The sequence below is a fragment of the Pteropus vampyrus genome, unplaced genomic scaffold, assembly GCF_000151845.1.
Source record: "Pteropus vampyrus isolate Shadow unplaced genomic scaffold, Pvam_2.0 Scaffold739, whole genome shotgun sequence".
NCBI lineage: Eukaryota > Metazoa > Chordata > Mammalia > Chiroptera > Pteropodidae > Pteropus > Pteropus vampyrus.
This window is the reverse complement of record NW_011889520.1, coordinates 351719-374396: the sequence shown is the minus strand read 5'-3', so window position 1 is coordinate 374396 and position 22678 is coordinate 351719. Positions and strand designations below refer to the sequence as shown.

Genomic DNA, 22678 nt, shown 5'->3' with positions numbered 1-22678 from the left:
GCCAGAGTCAGCGGGGGCACCAGTGTGCACTCCTGACCAGGGCCAGCGCCCCCATTTTTTACTGAAGACACAGAGGGCGGGAGGGTGGGACCTGGCTGGCTGACTTGGTGACACCTTACTGCACTTTTGGCGCCCAGCAGGTATCAGCTCGTGAAGGAAGGAACGGTTCTCACGAGCTAGGGCTGGAGGCCTGCAGAGGTTCCCTAAGTTGCTGGGTCACCAGCATGTGAACTCAGAGCCCGCACTGCTCTCGGTAGGCTGGGAGTGACATGCAACCTGCCAGGCTCCGGGTTCCCGCCAGCTGCTGCTCATGCTGCTCACCCTCCTCTGAGCCTCAGTTATCCCATCCCTAACGTGATGAAGGGCGGTTGCGGACGATTTTTGGTTACCCTGGGCGCGCGAAGCCCCAAAACCCAGAAGAGTGGGTGGGACCTTGGATCTCCAGACTGCCCCTGGACCCCGCCCCCAACCCCTTGGGGCTGAGGCTGCGAGGCCCCGCCCCCCGCCCACGAGGAAGTGGCTGCGGGTCCCAGACCGGTTCGGCGCGTCGACTGTCCAGAGTCCGCGGCCGGGATTCCCCGAGGTGAGGGGGCGCGGGGGGTTGGTGGCCTGGAGTTGGGGGCCGGAGGGCCACCTTGAGGTGAGGGGGATTTTGGGAGACGCGGGGAGGGGGCACCTGGAAGTGAGGGGCTGTGTGGAAGGAATCTACCAGGAGATGTAGGGGCACCCAGAGGGGAAGGAGTGCCGGTAGTGAGGGGATACGGGAGACAGGGGCTCTCCAGGAGATGAGTAGGTTGAGGGCGGCGGGCCGGCCGAAGGGTGGGCAATGCAAGGCTCCCAGCACACGGCACCTTCGGAGCAGCCGGGTCCCCTGCCCGTGCGTCCACCGCTCTGCCCTCCTCCCTCCTCCGTTTCTCCACCTCTCCAACTCTGCCCCACGGCCGGTGTCCCCCTGTTATTTCGGGCAGCGAGGGCCCCACGCCCAGTCACTTCCCCTCCATCCTCCAGTCTTCCGGGTTGCTCCAGCGGGAAATGAGCTGGCGCCCCCGCCCTGCCCCTCCCTCCTCTCAGCTGCCCCTTCCCCCAGCTCGCCCATGGTCCCCGGAGCCAGGTCCACAGAGTCCTGTGTCCTCTGAGTTGGATCCCAGCAGATCCAATCCAAGTGGCCCCCCACCCTCGCTGGCGGCGGCAGGGAGAGGAGCCAGGCGGCCCAGGCGGGGCAGGGCCGGGACTGCAGGCAGTGACAGTAATACTGTAATGACTACTGTGAAGCAGGAGACCTGGAGGCTCTCCCCAGGTTATTCCAGGCTGTCCCCAGGCTCCTCCCACCTGGCGGGCATTGCTGCCCGATGTTTAAAAGCTCTTATTGCCTGTGAATTCTCAGGGACCTAGGTAAGAGTGCCAGCTTCTTCCGTCACTGGCTGATAACCTTAGCAAACCACCTAACCTTTCTGGGCCTCAACTTATCTGGAAAATGGGAGCCTTTCATGTTGTGAGGCATAAATATGAATATGTAAGGCATTTGGCAATATGCCAGGCACACACAATCTAAATGTGTGCTGATACTGCTGCTGCCATCATCATAAGGCCTGCCTACATTTATCAAAATGTCTGTCCAGGTGAACCTAGCCTTTGAGATTTGGAGTCAGAATCTGCTGTGCCTTTTAAGACCTGTGTGACTTTGAGCAAATCTTAGCTTTTGTGTGTCTGTTTCCTCCTCTACAAAATTAAAGTTAAAAAAATATTCTTGAGCTTGCTTTAGGGGGTAAAAGAGAGAATGTATGTCAATATCCTAGGTAAATCCTGGTCATTATAGAGATGCCAAATAAATTTAGTTTATTACATATGTGTTTGTATATAATCCACATAGGTTTGTTTCTAATAATTAAATAGTATCCCAGTGTGTTAATATCACATGTACTCTTTCCTTGTCTGTAGCCATCTGGATTTTTCTACCCTGTCACCAGTATAAAGAGGAATATTGTGGACATGTTTGCTTTTTTAAAAAAAAAAAAAGTTAGTGGCTGTTTTCTTAGTACCAAAATGAATTTGTGCCACCAAAGGGTGTTAATCTTAAATTCCTATTCACGTTATTCTGTTCTGTTTGTTCTTACCCAGTTGTTGAATTGAGAGCTATCACAAGAGCCTCTTCGGAAAGGCTGAACAAATTAGCAACAAATGAGAATTTCTCTACAGCCCTGCCAACATTGAGTTTTATGTGTTTTTAGTTTTTGTTTCATTTGTGTACTTTAACTGGGACTTTATGGTACCTTATGATTGTTTTCATTTGTGTTTCTTGACTTTGCCTAGTTTGTAAGACTTCAAGAGCAGAGTTGGGGGAAAGGGGTAGCAAAGGCTGTTCCACACACACAACGGGAAGTTGAGTTACTGCCTAGCATGCTGCAAAATGGCTTGCTGGCAGCTCCCTCCAGCCAGCGTCTGCACTGGGTGGGGACTTCCCTGAATGCCTGTAGAGCTGAGATCCTTGCTCCAGGCAGCTCCTGCCTGGATTAGCCTCAAATGCAATCAAATCTCTGGATTCAGAAAAGGTTGGCAAAGCTTCTCTGAAAGCAAGAAAAAACCTACAGCCTGTTACCTTTTCCAGCCCTAACCTTTTCTGAATGGAGATATGAGGGGAAGCATTGGCTGAGAGTACCCAGCCAGTACGGACAGAGTCAGAATTTGAATTTGAACCCAGCACTATAAGGAAGGAGCACTGAGGCCTGAGACCCTTGGCCAGGCAGCAGGAGGGTTCACCTGACTTGCTTTGCCTTAAAGAGAAGCTATTTTCTCCTTGAATCCTCCTCTAGATTGCAGGTTTCTAAGCCTTTGTCTCCACCAGGAACCAGCGCTGAGGCATTGAATTGTCAACACACTTGGGCAAAGCAGCCCTGACAGCATTCTCCTCAGAGACAGGTTGGCTGGCAGTGAGCCCCTCTTGCCCCTTGGTAGTATAGAGGTTTTCCCGAGAATAATTAAGTCAAAACTCCTGAGGCAGGTGGCCCAGTGTGAAGGCTGCTTTTCTTGGGTCTGACCATAGGGACAATCCAATGATTCCTGAGCTAGGAGGCTACAGCCCTGAGGCCACAGTGGCTAAAGAAGCCCTGCCCACCCCTTTCTGGGCTCCCACTTCCTCATCTGTAACCTGTGGGGGTTGGGAGTCATTGCTGAAGCCCTGCTGGTTTCAGTTGCTTTGCAGAAGTCATAAAAAAGTTAAAAGGGAACTGTGTCTTCCCCTCTTCCACTCCCATCCACGGTAGGCTGCGGCCACAGGGCTTCTTCGTTCTGACCCAGAGTCGTCCTTCTGGGACTGAAGGGATTGGGGGTGATTGACCTCAGCTGGAGTCCAGGGATTTGGAAGTGCTCTCTGGCCTTAGCCCTGCCCCTGCCCTGTTGGTGTCCTTGGAAAATGGGGGTGGGCAGATTAGCATAGCTTAGTAGACAGGCCTGGTGCTCCCCCACTCCCGAGTCTTGTCATCTGTGGTGTAGACAATGATGATACCCTGCCCAGCAAAACTGGATGTCAGCACTAGCCTGGCCCAGATGCACCGGAAGCCTGGGGGAAATCCCCAGCAGGCCTGCTAACCTGGGCCGACAGCTCAGAGCCACTTCCGGGGCCTTTGCTCTCCTACACAAAGAGGCCTTATAAGGAGAGAGGCTGGGGAGGCAGCTGTGGTGGGAGCAGTGTGCTTGTGTGTGTATTAGGCTAAACACACATGAGCATATGGCTGGAGCCTGGGGTGCTGAGGAAGTGATGTTCACTTTGTTATTTACAGATGAATAGGATTTTGCTGAATAGAACATGAGTGGGCATTGGGTGGCATGGAGAGAATAGCACACAAGTGTGAAATGTGGACAGAACTGGCCTTGAAGGTACACCAGGCACATCCAAGAGGAAGCAGCATTCCCTGCAGAGGGAATAGCATCTGTGAAGGCCAGTTTTGCGAGCTCCAGGCACAGAGATGGCTGAGGGCAGGCAGCAAGCTCGGCATTGAAGAACAGGCATGGGAACCTGGAGGGAGGGTGTGGCCTGAGAGGGCCGTTGCTGGGAGGAGCCTGGCAGTCCAGGACAGAAGTGAGCAGAGCCGGGTGGGGAGGGGTGAGAGTAAAGGGAGACTGTGGGTGACCCACCTAGGTATGGACCCCACCCCTCCTCAGCCAGTAAGCCCCCCATCATTGGAAGGAGGAGGCTGGAAATGTGCAAGGACTGAGCTGGGGTCAGGGAGCGGACACCCCTCTCCAGCTGCTGCTGCAAGGGCTGCACCTACAGTGCCGGGCCCAATCCCCCTCCTACAAGCACCTAGCTGCCCTCTGGACTCTACCCCAAAGCCAGGCCACCCTGGGGCTTCAAAGACCCCACCACCCACTCAAGACCCAGTCCTGCCCATCCTCCTTGCCACAGGAGCAGCAAATGGGTTTTCTTGAGAATGGGACCCGTCTATCTGCTTATGCCCTGGCCCACAAGTGCCTGCAGACCTGCTCCCTCCCGTCTCCTCCCCACCCCAAGAGGGTGGAGACTATCAGGGCTCTGGTTGTGGAGGGTACTGCTCTCCCCTCAGTTTATCAAATTGTTTCATTCCATCCTCGCCCCATTTCATTTCATCCTCACCATATCCTTTGAGGAAGGGATGGCTCTACCTATGAGAAGACTGGGGTACATATGATGGGCGATGGCCCGTCTGGTGCAGGGTCCTAGCACACCCCACTCACAGTAGCAGCTTCACCCACACCCCTATATCTCCCACCCCTGACCCCATCCTTTATCTATTCCCTGGAGCCTCACAGACATCCCATGAGAACTGTCATTTTATGAGGAGGGAACCTGAGGTCCCAGGAAGGAAGCAAGGTGCCAGACCAGAGTCTGAAGGCAGAGTGGCCCCTGCTGCCTTCTCATGAGGTCAGCTGGAGCCTGGTCTGGGGTAGAGGCAGGGCTGACTTGGGTTTTTTTCCCCCTTGGGCACAGAAGCTGAAAAACCATGGCCTACCACAGCTTCCTGGTAGAACCCATCAGCTGCCACGCCTGGAATAAGGACCGCACACGTGAGTGCCTGCCATCCCCTGGAGCACACGTGGGCATTAAAGCAGCCAAGCGTCCTGGACTTTGGACTCTGTGAGGGCCAGCTGTCTCCCTCCTTCACTTTTGGTCCTGGGTGTTTAGGATGGAAGGGATGAGCAGGCTGGGCACAAGAAGGGGCAGTCAGGCAAGTGGGCATTAAGAGGTAGAGGTGAGAGCATGGCCTGGCGCAGGCAGGACTGTAGATGCTGAGCCTCCCAGACTGGGGCTGAGAACCAAAGACATAACCTGCAATGGCAGGTAGTAAGATGAGCTATGAAGAACACACAGTGGAGATTTAGAAAAGGTGGTTGGGGAAGGTAACATTTGGGAGGGGAGGGAGGGGCTGATGCAGAGGACCTGAAGTGGGATAGCAAGGAGACTATGGCTGGAGTTGGGAGCAGAGGGCAGTAGTAGGGGACGGGGAGAAGCTCCCAGAGGTCGTAAGACTACTGTGGGTGGTACAGGTGAGGGGTGGCCAGTCCCTGGGGAGGCATCACAAGGGGGCCCAGCAGGGCCTGGGGGGCTTCAGGAGGCCCCTCCATGGCAAAGGAGGAGAGTCCAGGTCTTGAAGGACAAGGCGTAGCCCAGGTGGCCGATGAAGGACATTCCTGGTAGAGGGCGGTCATGAGGGCAGGGGAGAACCTGGTACACATGCATCCTCCCACTCCCCAAACCCTGCCCATATCTCCTGCAGAAATCGCCATCTGCCCCAACAACCACGAGGTGCACATCTATGAGAAGAGCGGAGCCAAGTGGGTCAAGGTGCACGAGCTCAAGGAACACAATGGGCAAGTGACAGGTGGGTCAGGCTAGCTGAGATCATCCTCCTGAAAGAAGGCAGGGGGACAGGGCAGGGCCAGCCAGGACCATCTACCCACTGTGTTGGTAGTATAGTTTGGGTTGTAAGTAACACAACCCTCATTCAAAGTGGCTTAAATTATGAAGGGACTATGTTGGTTCATGTTACCGTAAAACTCAGGTTTTTGGGCTTCAGGAAAGGCTTGATCCAGCAGCTCAGCATTACTAAGGACTCATTTCTTTGCTGTCTCTTGGCTTGTCCTTCCAGCATGTTTGATGATACTTGGGGGAGCTGTAACAACCCCAATAAGCTCTTCCAGTTTTCATTACATGGACACTGATAGAGCTAGCCAATTCTCCTTGGACAGCTTCAACCTAGTGTCCCTTCCCCACACCACAGGCATTGACTGGGCCCCCGAGAGTAACCGCATTGTGACCTGCGGCACAGACCGCAATGCCTACGTTTGGACACTGAAGGGCCGCATGTGGAAACCAACGCTTGTCATCCTGCGGATCAACCGGGCTGCTCGCTGTGTGCGCTGGGCCCCCAATGAGAACAAGTTCGCTGTGGGCAGTGGCTCCCGTGTCATCTCCATCTGCTATTTTGAGCAGGAAAATGACTGGTGGGTGCCTGGGCAGGGCCTGAGTGGGCTAGGAGGGACTCTGGGCTGCAGACCAACAGTGCTGGGACTGGAGTGTCCCGGAAAGCATCAGATGGGGAAGTGTTCACACGACTCCGGAAAAGTGTCTTCTCTGGATCTTGTAGGTGAGGGGAGGGGCTCCCTGTACAGCACTGGATGCTCCCACAGCCCTGTCCCAGTAACAAGGATACAGACCACACCAGGGCCACCTCTGCGGTCATTGCTTTCAGCCCTGCACACATACTCGCATTGACTCCCCCACAGCCCACGAGACTGGATCTGAACTGTCCCCACTTCACAAATGAGCAAAGTAGGGCCGGCCCTGAGGCAAACTCACTTGCCCAAGGCACCCAGCCTGTCACACTCCAGGCCCACTCACAAGCTCCCAGCCACATCATAATCTTCTCTCCTGGGTCCCTGAGGGCAGAGGCCAGGCAGGAATGAAGGCTGGAATCTGGGAGACCAGAGTTCAGATCCCACCCTGGCCAGGTGGCAGCTTAGCTGAGTCTGCCCTGGGTCATTGTGAGGTTTAAAGGAGACTGAGGGTAGGGTTCCCACATATTATTGTCCTGAACCATATCCCTGACAGGCCCATGGACTGGCAGTGTCCAGGTCCCTCCCTCCTGGGATCTCAGTGGTCTGCAGGGCACTGAGGCCCCAGGCGCCAAGGTAGGTTGCCCACTTGTCTATCCGTCTCTTTCCCTCTGTCTGATATCCATGTCCAGGTGGGTGTGCAAGCACATCAAGAAGCCCATTCGCTCCACTGTCCTCAGCCTGGACTGGCACCCCAACAACGTGCTCCTGGCTGCGGGCTCCTGTGACTTCAAGTGCCGGTGAGAGGGTGGGCCCCTGACATTAACACAGGAACAGGGATTGGAGGATAGAGGGGAGCCCTGTCCTAAGAGCCCCACACCCTGCCTTCCAAACTAGCTGCAGACCAGTTCTGCTGCTAGCAGGGTGACCTGGGGCCTCAGTCAAGCACCTCTGAGGTTTTGCTCTTTCAAGGTCATCACTGGGTCCCGTCTTCAGCCCATGGAGAGTCTTAGCAGGATGCGCCCGTTCCAACCTTTTAATATCAGCAAGGTTTCCTTCCTAGACCTTCCTCTCGTTTCATTAGAAGCCCACCCACTCCTTTAGTTTCCTGGCTTCTGTCTGAAGGAAAATGAGTGGGTGTACTTTTTCACATTAAGGTATAAATGACCAATAAGCTGGGACAAATCCTGCCACATTATCTTAAGGTCTAGAATGTAGTCTCCAGTAGCCATTGGCTGTTTTTTACTTGGGGGCTCAGCTCCCCTGGGTCTCTGAATCTCCACCTGGGAAATGAGGCTATCCTAGACTCTGGAAGCCCCTTTAGAGGCCCTGGGCTAGGGAGAATGATGTCCTGATGAGGCTCTGTTGGTGGGTGAGGAGCTGGTTTCTTGGCATCTTTATCTGTTAGGTGACCCCTTTATGACCCTGGGTTGGAGAGAAGAGGGTTAATGTATGTGAGAACAGCAGTGTGCAGGGTAGAGCTGCCAGGACGAGGGGCAGAATTAGTTCAAGGTGCAGAGCAGGAGAGAGGAGGGACATCCTAAGAGCTGGCTATAGAGTGTAGTGACCAGCATGATGAGGACCAAGACACCTCCTGGCAGCTTCATCATCTATGAATGGTCAGTCCACAGAAGAGGGTGCCAAGGACCCTGGGAGTTCACAGGACTCTGAGCTGGGAGACCTCCTGGCCCCATTCCATTACACAAAGAGGGCACTGAGGCCTAGACTTTTCCGAGCATGAAGATTCCAGTCATGAAAAGCTGGTTCTGGTACCATGAGCTCCTAGCTGGGTGCTTTGACCTTACCAGGCTGGTCTGAAAGAGGGAATCAATCCCTCGTCGTTGGGGCCTCTCTCAGTCCCTCAGTCTTTTTTTTTTTTTTTTTTTTTTTTTTTTTTTTTTGTGCCTCTATGGGCAGGATCTTCTCAGCCTACATCAAGGAGGTGGAAGAACGACCAGCACCCACCCCATGGGGCTCCAAGATGCCCTTCGGGGAGTTGATGTTTGAGTCCAGCAGTAGCTGTGGCTGGGTGCATGGCGTCTGCTTTTCAGCCAGTGGTAGCCGCGTGGCCTGGGTCAGCCATGACAGTACTGTTTGCCTGGCCGATGCCGACAAGAAGATGGCGTGAGTATAGGCTACATGAAGGGGAAACCAAGGCATAGAGCAGGAGGGGACCAGTGTGGCTGATATCTCTTTCTCACTCAGTGTCGCGACTCTGGCCTCTGAAACACTGCCGCTGCTGGCCCTGACCTTCATCACAGAAAACAGTCTGGTGGCTGCGGTAAGGATGGAGGGAAGGAGGGGAGCACTGGCCCATTAGAGCAGGTCTCCCAGTAAGCCCAGAGATGCCCAGGAAGCTCTCCACTTGTTCTCCGCTCCCCTCCCGTTCCCGCCCCTCCTCTCCCCTCCCCTCTCCTCCCTCCATCTCACTCACCCATCTATGCATCCATATATCTGTATGGATTAGAATAGGTGGGATTATGCTGCAGTAACAAAAAAAAGTCCTCAACTACAGTGGCTTAACACAATAAATATTTCTCACTCACTTTATATATCCAGCATGAGTATTGTGAGGGGCGCTCCGCTCAGTGCATATGGAGGCTTTGTCACCAACATGCTCCCCAACTGCCATGAAGGGAGATGTGGGAAGTGAAAATTCATGCCCTGGATCCTAATATTTCTGCTTATTTTATTGGCCAGTGGACATGACAAAGCCATACCTACCTCAGAGTAGATGGAGGGGTGAGGCAGGCAGTGCAGTTCTACCATGTGTCCAGAAGGGTACTATTACTCTCCCTTCCTCCCTTTGTCCACCTATCTGTCAAGACCCTTTCACCCCTCAGCAACATAATGGGGGTCCCAGAGGGGGATCAGGCCTAAAACAAGTGTAACAGGCTGGGCAGGAATAAGGCCCCTGGGCTCCCAGAGGAACCTCAGACAAGCTTCTCATCTAGACGCTAGCCTTGATGGGGTGCGGGCTGCCCCTATATGCGCACCCCCAACATCCGGTCCGTTTACCTGGGTCGGGCCTGGCTGTGTCCGCACGCTGCATTCAGCTTCTCGATAGCTCCAGTCCTGCATCCAGCCCCCTGGGCTCCACACTCGTGGCCCAAGTTCCCTCTGAATCACGCCTTGATTACCGCCTCAGTTTCCCCGTGTGGAAAATAGGGGCACTGCGCCTGCCCTCGGCCAGCGCTCAAAGAGCAACCCTGTCCCGCCACAGGGCCACGACTGCTTCCCGGTGCTTTTTACCTACGACAGCGCCGCGGGAACGCTGAGCTTCGGTGGGCGGCTGGACGTGCCCAAGCAAAGCTCTCAGCGCGGCCTTACGGCCCGCGAGCGCTTCCAGAACCTCGACAAGAAGGCGAGCTCCGAGGGCGGCGTGGCCAGCGGGGCGGGCCTAGACTCACTGCACAAGAACAGCGTCAGGTGAGGGGGGCCTGGGGCGGGGCCTGGTCTTTATGCCTGAGAAAAGAGGCAGGTGTGGGCGGGGCCAGAGGGGCGGGACGGGGCCTGGGAGTGCGCGATCTGGACTCATCCCAGGAGCATGTAGGTGCGAGCCTGTATGAGGGAGCCCCGTCGATCTCTTCAGGTTGTACAAAAATAGCATTATGTTGGAGCAGAGCTGTCAGCCTCGCTCTGCATTTCTAGGACATGGTCATGCGAGGGCTGTTGTAGCGGTGGGAGCCTGCAGTTCTCTAGGGTGGCCAGGCAGTAACCTTAGCTGGCTTATGGCTAGTGCTAGAAACTGGTGAGGTGATGGCAGAACTAGGGGTCCTGCTGCAGCCTCCTTGAGGAACTAGGTTGGGACTAGGGGGAGACCCTCCAAAACTCCCAAATCCTACCAGCTACAGGTGTCCACCCAGAGGCTAACAGAATGTAGCAAGACTTTCTGATAGAGCTGGTTCGTTAAACCCGCCTGTGGCCACCCAGTACAGTGTTGTCTTCGGATCAGACACCTTTGCCCAGTTTTCAAGGCTCTTCAGAACTAGCCTTATATCCTCCCAGCCCCATCTTCCTTTTTATCCATTCTGCCACTCTATTGTCACTACACAAATTCCCCAGACACACGTCCTTCACATCCTGCCTGGGTCTTTGTCTTGTTCCAGTTGCCTGGGCTGCCCTTTGCACCTCACACAGTACTGCTGTCCCTAAAGCAGTCTCCTGAGCCCCATCTTGTGGTCCCACATAGCCTGCGAGGCACACCCTAGCACTTCTCACTGTGCTGGTGCCCCCAGGGAACTCCTGGGGGGTAGGGTGGTCTTGAGTCCAGCATAGGCACAGGCTGGGATCCGTAAAACCCTCATCCTCTCTGCAGCCAGATCTCGGTGCTCAGTGGGGGTAAGGCCAAATGCCTGCAGTTCTGTACTACCGGCATGGATGGCGGCATGAGCATCTGGGATGTGAAGGTGAGCCTTGCCCCACCTAGCTTCCTGCCAGACCCTCAGGGGCCCTCCCTCCCTGCTGTTCTGACAGCCACCCTGGATGTTGTTTTCATTCATTGAAGGAGGAAGGCACTTTGTTGGGATGAGGTGGGGGAATGAGGCAGCCCCTTGACATATGGGCCTCAGTATATTCTGGGGCACCTCCCTTTTAGGGCTGGGATTCAAACCCTGGTCAGCCAGACCCCAAAGACCAAGTTCTCTGTCCTCTGCCTAGCTGGGGCTGGGATAAGTGTGAGCCAGGTCACTGTGGGTGGGTATGTGCAGGACAGCTGAGAACCAGCCTGTTCTGCTCTTTCCCTTCCAGAGCTTGGAATCAGCCTTGAAGGACCTCAAGATCAAATGAGATCTTGTGAGAATGTTGGCCTCATCCTAGCTGCTCAGGGAGGGGTCAGGGAGGCTAAGTCTTACTTTGCCAAATGTTTCTGGGGTACCTGTTTTGGTCCCCACAGGGAGGGGGGGTGGGGTAGGAAGCTTTTCTTACCTATTCGAAGGAACATATGCCTTTTTCTTGAAGAAATACTTTTATTGTAAAAAAAAAAATCTCAAAAGCACTCTGTTGGTCATGAACTGTTTTGAAACTTGTAATAAAAATACAATTGTAGACATGCTTGCCTGTGTTTGGAAGGAGAGGTTTTACACAGGCGTAGGTAGCTTATTTTTGCTTGCTAGCAAAACTGATCCTTAAACCCAAGGGCCTTCCCCCAAATGGTTCTTTCCCCACTGCAGTCCAGCCTGGGAGCTACAGGACCAGGTATCTTCCCTGTCATTTAGTAGTCAGATTCCTAGACAAGTGGTTGTACATTCCAGGCTGGTTCTAGGCTTTAATGGAAAATTAATATTTTTGTATTTGACATTTAGACTTGGTTTCTGATAAATGCTCATTATTTAAAACAATTTCCCCCCATTCCCATTTTATTCAAAGGGTTATTTTTGTTTATCACATACTTTCTAGTTACCTACTTATATCATCATGGTTTTTCTCTTTAGCATAGACAATGAAGGGTTTTCTGTAGGCCAGGGTGAGCTGCAGGTGCTGGCAGCTGTAGTATCCCCTCTGGGGCACCCAGGGCTATTAACCTCCAGCACAGTCAAGCCCAGGTGTGGTAGAGATCACTGGGAATCATGGGCTCGATTCCATCTCTGCCACTAAATCCCTCTGACCTTAGGTCAAACCTGCTTGGCACCCAGTCATTGACTTCTCAGGACCCTGTAAAAAGGACACTGTTCATGAGGCAGAGCGTCTCTCACAGAAGGGGTGCAGGGACAAAACAGGTGCTGTAGCTGAGCCTGCAGGCAGCTCACATGATTGTGCTAAGCCCAGTGTCCCAGCTGCCATTCCCACCACACTGGGTAGTAAGGACTAAATGAGGTAATAATGCCTGGTAGTCATGCTGAGTATCAACTATTGGGATGCCCTCTCCCAGCACTGAAATCTTGAGGCTGTTAACCACAGGGGGGGCACCCGGAGGACAGGAAAGAGAGGCACAGTGCTACTCTCAGCCTACTGTGGACATGAACAGGTCCCTGGCCACTCTGGCCTAAAACCCCTATTTGGTTAAAATAAGGGAGGAGGCCAGCTCCCATGTTCTCTCCAGTATGGATACCCAGGGTCAGGTCCTAAACCCTGCTCGGTGCCACCTGAACCTTGTGGGGTAGGCATGCCTTGAGTGACACCATGCCCTGCTGGGTGAAAACAGCCCAGGGGCCCAAAGACAGATCATGGAACAAGGATTACGATAATGTCAAGTTTAATCTGCCAAATATACAAGTTGGATTTTTGGAGCATGTTTTGCCTGGGGGCTGCACAGTAAACAGGTTTCTTGAAATGATCAATGGGTAGGGTTAAGAACAGGTCCTGGCCAGAAGGGTAGGAATGGGGCAGGGAAGGGCAGAGGAGAGGCTTCAGTCAGAGGGGACTGGCCATGGATGAGCCATGACCCCCAAGGAACCAAGGGCACAGGCTCCCAGGTAATAGCCTCTCTGAGTGAGCACCCAAGCAACAAAGATGGGTGGTTGTCGCAAACTTGCCAGCAGCTGCCCCCAGCACAACCACCCCCTACCGTGCAATCTACTGGATAGAGAGAAGTTCTTCTTAACCTACCTCCCAAGTACCCCCAAGGGCTCTGAATTCTAAAAACAGCAAAAACATTCAAATGGTTACAAATGAAATGCTGTCCTGAATCTGTCTCAAAGACAGCAGCTGCCCCCTCCCCCTAGCCCCCCACCCACCATCCCCCCAAACAATTTCTGTGCCAAGATGAAGAGGAGGCCCCAGGCTGTCGGGGGGCTACTTGTCTTGGGCTGCTGCAGTGGCGCCAGGGCACAGTGTGGGTGAGACACGGCAGCGGTCCTGGCCACAAGGCCCAGTTCCCTGGTATCTCCTCCCTCAGGCCATGCTACTTATTCAGGGAAAGCGACTGCATTCGTTTTCCTGACAAAGTCGCGTCATCTTTTGCTGAGGGTGGGAAAGGAAGGAAAGGGTAAAGTTAAAACCCCTCCATATATACAACCCCAATCCCAGAATCATAAAACTATAGGTCTGAAAGGCCTCAGAAAACATTTTATAAAACTGGTTCGGCGGGGCAGATGAAGAGCTCCAAGAAGGGCCCGCCTGATGCCCTCCCAAGGGACAGGATTTCTGCTAACATCATTGGACACAGGTGTCTAGACATTTTTGTCGAGTCTGGGCACATTCCATAAAGGCCCACCAACAGGCAATCCACAGGGCAAATAGAAATTCTTCTTACCCACCCTCTTCCAGGCAGAACCCCTTAATTGCAACCTCTATGAAGTCTAAAACCAACAACTGTGTTCAAATAGTTACACAGGAAGTCCTTTCCTGCTTTGGGTTTGTGAAGCAAGAGCTGCTAGCGGCGAGTTGGGATAACCAGTTATCTCCAGTGTGGTGAGAATGCCCCTGGGCAACTGGTCTCCCATTTCTAGGCCTCAGTTTCCTTGCTATTTGGTGAGGAGGCAGGATAGCAGGATCCCTAAGGGGGGGCTCTGTGGTCCTGAGACCACATGAGACAAGGGCATGAGACCAGGAGACAAGAACATGAGTCGCGCTCCTATAAAACAGACTAACTTCCCACAGCCACCCTACCTGGCCTCACTGGAGGAAGAACATGGGGAAAGAGGGACACCTGGGCCAGATTTCATCTGAGTCTGCACCCTGCCCCACCTTCCCAAGCCCCTCAGACAGACAGTGGTGACCCCAGGCAGCTCTCTCAGCCACAGAAGGCACCAGAGACCGTGGTGGGACCCTGGTGCATCCCTGAGGCCTTCCTCTGACACCATGGACAAAGCTCTGCTAAGACTCAAACCTGTATTTGACTCGGTGCTGCTGCTGGACCCTCCCAACACCCTGGGGGGTTGGAGGGGCAAGAATGCCCACTTCCACATGACAGTAATGAAGGCATGTGTGCACACACATGCAGGGTGAGCCTCTACCAAACAATTTGACCCCATCCCATTTCACAACGAAGGCAGTGAAGTGTAAGGTTCGGTGCACAGAAGCAGGCAGTTCTCCAGGGGCTCAGGACTTACCTTTCCTCTCTTCTTCTTTCTTCCTGGCGGCCTCTTCCCGCTGTTTCCGGATGATCGCCAGTCGGGCAAGGTCAGCCTTGGCTTGCTCAGTCTTCCCAGCTAAATGCATTTTCATGTAACGCTCTTTTGCTTTCTGCTTCTCAATTTCTTCTCTGTTTGGATAAAATGGTGTCACGGGGGACATGTTCCCCACCATTGTCAGCTGAACTGGATGTAGGAGCCAGAAAAAAGGCCAAGTACTCAGGCCTGGGGCCCAAGTGGAGGAGAGCACCCTAGCTGAGGGAGGGGCCCTGGCTCTGTGTGCCCCCTCCTTGATGGACACTCACCAAACAAGCACACAGAGGTATAGCCTAGATCTCTGCACAACAAGCTCAAAGGGCTGGGGAAGTTCAAGTGCCCTCAGCTCCCTCATATGGAAAATAGGACGGAGGTGAGCTTTGCACCTGTGACCTTTGGAAAACCTTAGCATAGAGTGGATCATGTCTGGCTGGCGCAGTGATGGGGTGGGCCGGGTTTGGCTGACTAGGGTCTGGTGTCTGCAAAGAGAAAAGGGGACCAAAGCCAAGTGAATCATGTGTCCAGAGAAGACGACCAAGAAAAGGAAGCCACTAGAAACATTAAGGAATGAAGAAAGGAGTGGACCAAGTAGCCACGGATGGGAACCTGACACATCCAATCTCTGGTTGACATGGCACATTTTTGTCAGAGCAGCTCAGGTGTGTATGAGGCTGCGCCCAAGGGGGTGAGCCCCCAGGGATGGTGGTGTGGAAATAAGAACTGGATTCCCATAGGACAAAGGTGACAGCCAACAACCCGCTAAGTAGAGAGGTGAGGGTCATTAGTTTCTCTTTGAGGATCTTCCCAAGCCTCAGATTCTAAACTGGAGTGGGCACCCTTCAGGGTGTGAGATTAGAGAGTCCTGTTTATACCAAGTTTGGAAAAGCCAAGTTTTAGAGGGGTCAGAGGAGCCCTGCATGTCAGAAGCTTAGGGGTGGGAGGGACTTGGCATCCTAGAGGCCTCATAACACACAGGAATGGAGAGTAATGAGAAGGCATAGAGTCTGGCCAGAGGGGAGGAAGAGAAATCCAGCAACAAAGTCAAATGAGAAGATGTCTCACCCAGAAAACTCTGGACAAGACACCTGCTACAGAGATGAGATAAGAACACCTGTCAACCTGGTAGATCCCACCCTGGAAGGAGGCGGGGTTGGACAGAAGCATCTGGAATAACCAAGGCTGCCTGAAGGCTAGCAGGGTGTGGACTCTTATGGCTTTCAGTCTGCAACCTCAAATGGCAGGGGTAGCAACAGGATCCCCTCTCCACTGGTGAGAAGGAAGCTACTGAAGGGGAGAGTCCATCGCAGCCTCCAATAAAACCCCAAGCTCATGAGCATTCCCGTGGGGTTTTCACAGACTGCTTGCCATCGTGGGGCCAACACAGGAAAGTCAATTTAAATCCTAGCAGCCCAGTCAGGAGAGAAACCAGGACAGCTTTCCCTAGCAGCCTTCAATCTCTCATAAGGCCCTTTATGTTACCTGGTGGCCATCAAAAGTCACGGCACTACTTGTGGAAAATGTGCAGGACACTTTGGTACTCGATAGTGATCCTCACACAACCTATGAAGAAGCTATCTGCAGCTCCATTTTCATCTGGACTTGGGGGAGGTGGGGCTGGGGCAACCAGTGGACTTCCTTGCGCTGTGCAGCCTCCTGAACACCACAGGCCCAAAATCCCTTCCTAATCTCCATGGCAATAACATTACAGGATCGATTCAGGTTAGGAATGGTGATCAGGCTGGATAAGGAGTGTCTCTAGAGTGGGTGCTCCGGAGAGAAGGGACTGTAGCGTAACCCTCTGTGTATCCCTGGGCATTACTATGAGTGCAGTGCTCAGGTCTGAATCTATTCTATTTTCCCTGCTATATTTCTAATGGTGAATAAAAACATTCTTTTTGGTTCTTTTTTTTTTGGAGAAGCTTCTACAGAGCCTTTGGGGAATGAAACCAATCAACACCATAGCTGAAGCCCCCACCCAGCCACTGGGGACCTCAGAGCCCAGGAAGTGAGGGGCTCAGAGGTAGGGGCTTCAGAAGAAATGGGTACCTCAGCCCCCCACAGGTTACCGTTCTCTCCTTGAAAGCTCCTTGGGCCCATCCAGGTCCAGTTGTGTGACCTTTTTGGTTGTCTGTGCCACCCGGTTGGGGTTCTCGATGTCAATAAGCCCTTCCACACCTTTGCGCTTTTGCTACGATAGGACAAGAAACTGGCCATTGGAGAAGTTTAAGTCCTGCAGAACCCCACCATCTCCCAACAGCCCATCTGGGTACCTGACATCACAAATATATCTAAAACAGAACTCGAGCTTCGCCCCTCACCCCGCTGGCTCCTCCACACAATCCTATATATGGCCTTATTCTCCTTTCCCTCGGCCCCCTCACACAACCCTCAGCAAACCCCAATATGTCTATCTGTAAAATATGGCTTGAATCTGTCCACCCTTCTGCACTGCCACTGCCACCACCTCAATACAAGCCACAATTTCTTGTCTGAATACCAGCCAGCTCCCTGCTTCCACCCTTGACACCCTACATTTTGCTCTTTGCAGAGAAGCTAAAACAATCTTTTAAAAGCAAATCTGGTCATCTCTTTCTTCATTTCAAGGCCTCCACCAACTGCCTACTACTACAGCGAAACCCAAATCCCTCCAATAGCCATGCAGAAGCTGCCCTTGCCAATCTCTCCTCCTTCATCCCTAACCACTCAACTTCTTACCCACCAAGTCACAGCCCCACCAACCTTTCTGTTCCTTGAATATGCTCAAGTCATTCTCACCCCAGGGCTTTTGCACTTGCTAATTGGGCTGCCCGACTGCTTAGCAAGTTCCATCTTGTTTTTCAGATCTCAGTTTAAAAGTCACCTCCTCACCATGCACTTCGCCAAGTATTCTCAATCACAGTCCATTTTATCTGTAATACTTCTCACTACTTGAAATTATACTGCTCATTTACTTCTTTATGCCCTATACATTCATCAGCCCCTTAAAGATACATCTGAGAAATGCATCATTAGGTGACTTCATCATTGTTTGAACATCGTAGAGTATATTTACACAAACCTAGATGGTATAGCCTGCTTCTGTAATTTTATGTGCTATACTTTCATGTGACTGGCAATATGTTTGTTTACACCAAATTCACCACAAACGTTACATGAGTAATGTGTCACAAACCATAACGTTACAACAGCTTAGACTTCACTAAGCCATAGAAATTTTTCTTATGGGACCACTGTCATATGTGTGGTCCATTGTTGGTGAAACATTATACAGCACATGACTATATCTCCCTATTAGAACAAAAGCCCTTAAGAACAAGGATTCCATCTGTATCCATCATTGGGACTAATAATCTACAGGCACTCGATCAATGTTTGTTGAATGAGTGAGTCCAGGTCCCAGGCCTCCACCAAACTCAGTACCTGGTAATCATCTTCTTCATCCTCACTCTCATCGGATTCTAGTGATTTCTTCTCCTTTTTGGGATCTCCTGCAGCCCCATCTCCTCCTTCTTCTTGTTCCTCTTCTTCCTATTTCAGAAATGGACAACCTGCAGAATCAAAAATGCAAAACAAACCCCCAAGACTGTGACCCCTGCCCCCATCACCCCCAGACTGTGGACCATGAGAAATTAAGCCCCAGAAGACTAGGACTGAGGATGACAAGGGTCCTACTCTGAGACCCTGGCCCCCCAGTGGGGCACCTGTATCGGAGGCAGCCTATCCACTTGCTTACATAGCCTGGAAGCCATTCCTACAGCCCAGCAAGCCCCTCGCACAGACACAAATGCCCTGTTCCCTTTTACAGCCCAGGTACCTCATCTCCCAGGATCAGAAGGACTCAGCCATGGGGCTGGAAACCACAGTCCTGTTCAGCTCCCCTCCTACTCCCCTAACTGCCATATGCAGCTACCAAATCGTACTCACTTTCCTGAGCAAGTACTCCCCTGCTTTCCATTCCCACAGTCAGTGGCAGGCCAGCCACTCCAACCTGCCCATGCAGATGCCCTGCTACACCAACTTTCCAAGACAACACCATGCATGTCACTTCCCACTACCTTTCTTCCCTCCCCACCAAAAAGATCCCTTACAAAAACAGTATATGTCATTTCCCCCCTTAGCACTTGCCAACATTCTCCAAGGTCTTGCTCAGCTGCCAGCCCCTCCTCCAAACAAGCCCTCCTCCCCTCTACCCTGATTGGATGTGGCCTCTATTCTCAGAGCTCACAGGCACTATACAGTTGTGCCACTCATCTGGCCTGATTGTGCTCCCTTCAGCCCTCATGCAAGTGAGAATCTAATGGTGTGGTAGGGATGTAGAAACCAAAATATGTTTCCTGACAGTGGGCTAGAAAGAAACACTGTGGAAACAGAGTAGAGGGAACTACTAAGCTTGGACTGGGGTGGGGAAGAGAGGGTAGCACCAAAGAGAGTCATAGAAGAGATGACATTGAACAAGGTCTGGGGGAACAAATGATACTTTGCCTGCTGGGGGTGTGGCAAGGCAAGCATCATGTTATGCTGGGTTTGGCCAGCACTCTTCCTGGGAGCTCTACCTGGAGATGGGCAAGGCCTGGTAGACAGCCCCTGGGAGACAGGAACAGAGGACCAAGAACAGAGACCCACTAAGGCAACCGTTGCTGAGTGAACAAAGCTCTAACTGATCCAATGAGAGAATAGCTCTCCTCTTTACTGGGTGCCAAAGAGGGTGATGCCTCTCTGGGTGCCAAAGAGGCAGGGCATCACCCTAGGACACTGGAGTGGCCTGGACAGGCATATACTCACCCTGGCCAACTGCTTTTCAGCCTGGATCTGTGCGTCGATCTCCTCTGGGCTTGTATACTGCCGTGCCCGGCCTTTGTGGCCTCCCTTTCTCCCTGCACAAGGATTTGCAGTTTAGGAAGGTGGGAGGAAAGCAGATTCCTTGATTGTCAAGACCCAGAGGGCTGTGTCCTGCTTGAGGTGCTCTCATCTGAGCCTGTCACCAAGCACCACTCAAACTTATACTTCCCCACCCTCATGTGTTCAAAGGGACAAAAGAGGCAATACGTGACCACGTGATACAGCAGTAAACTGTGTGCTGGATGCAGGCTCCCACAAACAAGACTTGAAGGGAGGATGTGGGGGAGGGCATACCACATATAGCTGACTGGCTAAATCTCTAGGTCCCTAAGAATCCAAACATAGAAAACTCAGATGCAATCATGAGAATATGTAATATTTATTCCCCTGCTGTCACTACAGTTCTTCTTATTTGTAATATTGTCACAGTCATGGGCTCATTTGATCCCCAGAACAAACTTATGGTCTAGGAGGCACAGCTAGATCCCATTTTATAGACAAGGAGACTTAAGATCAAAGAAGAATGGTGAAGTGAAGAATACAAGTGCTAGAGTCTGATGCTGGGGTTCAAATCTTAGCTCTACCACTTACTAGCTTTGTGACTTTGAGCGTGTACTTAACCTCTCAGAGTTGCAGTTTCTTCATGTGTGTCCCTATCTCATAGGATTGCCATGAAGATGGATTTGTTAACATATGCAAAGCTGCTGTGACAGCACCTGGCACAGGTATAAGCACTACAAAAATGTCTGTTGTGATTTTTTTCTCTCTAGTACAGTATTTGGGGTGGGGGGACAAAGCCACTGGCCACATCAGTGATTTACTACAGATATAAAGGAATATAGAATACTTCATGTTCACCTATATGGTATGGTAGAAAAAGAAAATTTAAACCTACAGGGGAAAACTTTTTGGTGCTTGAAGCAAGAAACAGCTGGCAAGCAAACTGAAAGCTGAATATAAACCTAACTACCATCTAAGAGTTAAAAATATGACTAGCAATTAAAGTTCATCTAAGAGTATCAGTTTTATAGTCTGATCCTCTTGAGCCACAACACTAAGGATCCTCTTGACCCCTGCTGAAGCCATCAGCCAGTTTCACAGCAGCGAGGCACCCCTCTGGGGTCCTGGAGGACACTGGGGTGGCTGTGGCCTCAACTCATCCCCCACTTTTCCTGAAAGCTGTGGTTCACTCACTGAGAGCCGAGAATCTGTATTAGATAGCCAGAGCTGCTCTGGACCCCAGAGACAGTAAGAGATACTGGCCTCCCCTGATTTCCTAGACAGCAGCTGCGGAGTCATAATTGGGCTGCTACAAAATACACAACCCATTTTTAATGACTACATGGGTTCCCAGGAGTGTCTCAGTCAATGCTCATGCAAGTCCTATTATGAGAGCTCAAGACTGACATTATAAGAAACCAACACCCTTTCTTGCCCTCTTTAATATTCCAGACAATAGTTAACAACTCAAAATTGGCTACTATAGGCTCCTAACCTGCACACTTGGCTATTGGATACTAATCTACAGTAACTTTTATCAGAAGCTCTTCATGCCTTTAAAAATGCTTCACAGTTACATAATGCAAAGAAGAGGTGGTCTTTTGCTCATGGAGGATTTGATAGTTTAACATCTTCATTTTTGTTTCGCTTTTGAAGCAAATTAACACAAGCAAGAAATGTAAATAGTCTACCCATAAAGCTTTTCACAAGCCAAAAGACCAAGTCATTTAACCAAGAATTCATATTTAGGACTTTCTTACTGTAACCTCCAACACTGGCTCAAGTAGTACATTAAGTAGGACTCCTAGAGCCAGAATTCTGGAGTTGGAAGGGCTCATGTAGCACCCTCCTTCGAAACAGGAGACTGTGAACCAAAGAGGTGACATGGCTCTTTCTACCACAAAATAAATCAGTAAGCTAGGTGTAAATGGATTCAGCTCTGTAAAACCCAGTATCTCTGAAGTGGAGAGTTAGGAAGTCATTTAGGTTTGAAAAAGCTCCAAGTAGATTTTCCTATGGGCTGATGCTTCTCAACTAACATACCATGAGCTACCAGTATTAACTGATCATCTGTTCTGTGCCAGGAGCTAGCCAGGAACTTCAAGTGCTCTATCGTTTTATGACTCATCCCCAACTCTTCAAGCTAAGGGTTCTCAGCCAGGTGTTCCAGGTGATGAAAATAGGCTGGAAAAAATTAAATAACTTCTTCATGTTGGGCATCAAATCAAGAACTACTGACTCCTAGGGAAAGAGGATGCAGGACAGGTGACAATGTACTGGGAAGCCATGGATCCTTTACCTTCTGGGTCAAGGAACTGACAAAAGTTCCACAACAACAGTTAATGCTTACTGGGTATTTAACGACCGCCGGACCCTGTACTGCACCCGCCACATGGATTACCTAGTTTAAGCCTCTCATCAGTACTAAGAGGTAGGTACAATTATAACCCCCATTTGCAAATGAGAAAATCGAGACACAGGAGATAAGGCGACTAACTCAAAGGCACACATCGAACCGCTGCTGAACAGGGCAGTCAAAGCTAGGTCTGCCAGACTCAAGAGCACCAAGTTATATCTCATTAAGCAGGCCCGGTTCGCCCAGAGCCGGAGAGGGCCCACGTTTTACATGCGAGCCAGGCGGGCCCTGCACAGGCGCTAGACGCGGTGACTCAATCCCCGGAGAATCTAAAGAAGAGGAGGCTCCAGACACTCCCACACCCCTAGAACTGGCCTTTCGCGTTGCCGAGGACCCAGAACCTCCGAGTGTCCTCAGACCCCGGAGGGAGTGGCTCGAGACCACTATGATCCTCAGTTTCCCCATCAAGACAATTGGGCATCGAGGCCCTGGCCTGGCCCGCAGCCGGCGCGGACGTCCTCCCTTACGCCGCTCTCCGAGACTCCAGTAGGTTGAGTGGTTAGCGGGAGGCGGACTCGGATGGCCCCTCGAGGCCCACGGGCCACGCGCGCCCGCCCCTCACCTCCTTTAGGCATCTCGGCTCCGGCAGCTGCGGCGGCGGCGCCTCGAACTGACACCGGAACCGGAAACACTTCGGGCTCGACTTCTTCCGCCCAGCCTAGTCCTCTCAGCGTATCGCCGCCGCCGCGGTCGCTGCGAGGACCAGGAAACCTCGGAGGCCGGCACACGAAGCCGGACTGTCCCGCGCGCCGCCTGAGTCCAGGCTCGCCCGCGCGGTGCCGGGCAACTGCGCCCCAAGTCTCTCCTCCGAGGGAGACGCGTGAGGCAGCCGGGCACTCCCCTGAGA

General features: G+C 52.1%; 2 protein-coding genes across 4 annotated transcripts; one reads left to right on the top strand and one right to left on the bottom strand.

The window, feature by feature from the left end:
• The first annotated feature begins 462 nt into the window (after positions 1 to 462).
• Positions 463 to 11578, top strand: ARPC1B (actin related protein 2/3 complex subunit 1B). Of its 2 annotated transcripts, XM_023526205.1 has the most exons (11): positions 528 to 583; positions 2843 to 2916; positions 4964 to 5040; positions 5751 to 5855; positions 6255 to 6477; positions 7221 to 7328; positions 8446 to 8652; positions 8734 to 8809; positions 9752 to 9957; positions 10847 to 10937; positions 11278 to 11578. In XM_023526205.1, exons 3-11 carry the CDS (start codon positions 4977 to 4979, stop codon positions 11314 to 11316), a joined length of 1119 nt encoding a protein of 372 aa, XP_023381973.1. In that variant the 5' UTR covers positions 528 to 583; positions 2843 to 2916; positions 4964 to 4976; the 3' UTR covers positions 11317 to 11578. The 2 variants fall into 2 exon arrangements, with proteins under 2 accessions (XP_011383909.1, XP_023381973.1); XM_011385607.2 differs by lacking the exon at positions 2843 to 2916 and having other exon boundaries at positions 463 to 583.
• Positions 11579 to 12704: 1126 nt separating this feature from the next.
• PDAP1 (PDGFA associated protein 1) lies at positions 12705 to 22551 on the bottom strand. 2 transcript variants are annotated; one of them, XM_011385601.2, is made up of 6 exons: positions 22394 to 22551; positions 19359 to 19450; positions 17997 to 18104; positions 16643 to 16764; positions 14520 to 14671; positions 12705 to 13428 (listed from the first exon to the last, which is right to left on the bottom strand). In XM_011385601.2, the coding sequence occupies exons 1-6, from the start codon at positions 22404 to 22406 to the stop codon at positions 13370 to 13372; spliced, it is 546 nt and encodes a 181-aa protein (XP_011383903.1). In that variant the 5' UTR covers positions 22407 to 22551; the 3' UTR covers positions 12705 to 13369. The 2 variants fall into 2 exon arrangements, with proteins under 2 accessions (XP_011383903.1, XP_011383901.1); XM_011385599.1 differs by lacking the exon at positions 22394 to 22551 and adding an exon at positions 22147 to 22267.
• Between the last annotated feature and the right edge of the window lie 127 nt (positions 22552 to 22678).

Coding starts and splice junctions, on each gene's coding strand:
- ARPC1B (XM_011385607.2), top strand. CDS start 4,977: ATGGCCTACCACAGCTTCCTGGTAGAACCCATCAGCTGCCACGCCTGG. Junction 8,810..9,751: donor AAAACAGTCTGGTGGCTGCG/GTAAGGATGGAG, acceptor GTCCCGCCACAG/GGCCACGACTGCTTCCCGGT. Junction 9,958..10,846: donor CTGCACAAGAACAGCGTCAG/GTGAGGGGGGCC, acceptor TCCTCTCTGCAG/CCAGATCTCGGTGCTCAGTG.
- PDAP1 (XM_011385599.1), bottom strand. CDS start 22,252: ATGCCCAATTGTCTTGATGGGGAAACTGAGGATCATAGTGGTCTCGAG. Junction 16,765..17,996: donor ATGAAGAAGATGATTACCAG/GTACTGAGTTTG, acceptor GTCCTATCGTAG/CAAAAGCGCAAAGGTGTGGA. Junction 14,672..16,642: donor GAGCTTTCAAGGAGAGAACG/GTAACCTGTGGG, acceptor TTATCCAAACAG/AGAAGAAATTGAGAAGCAGA.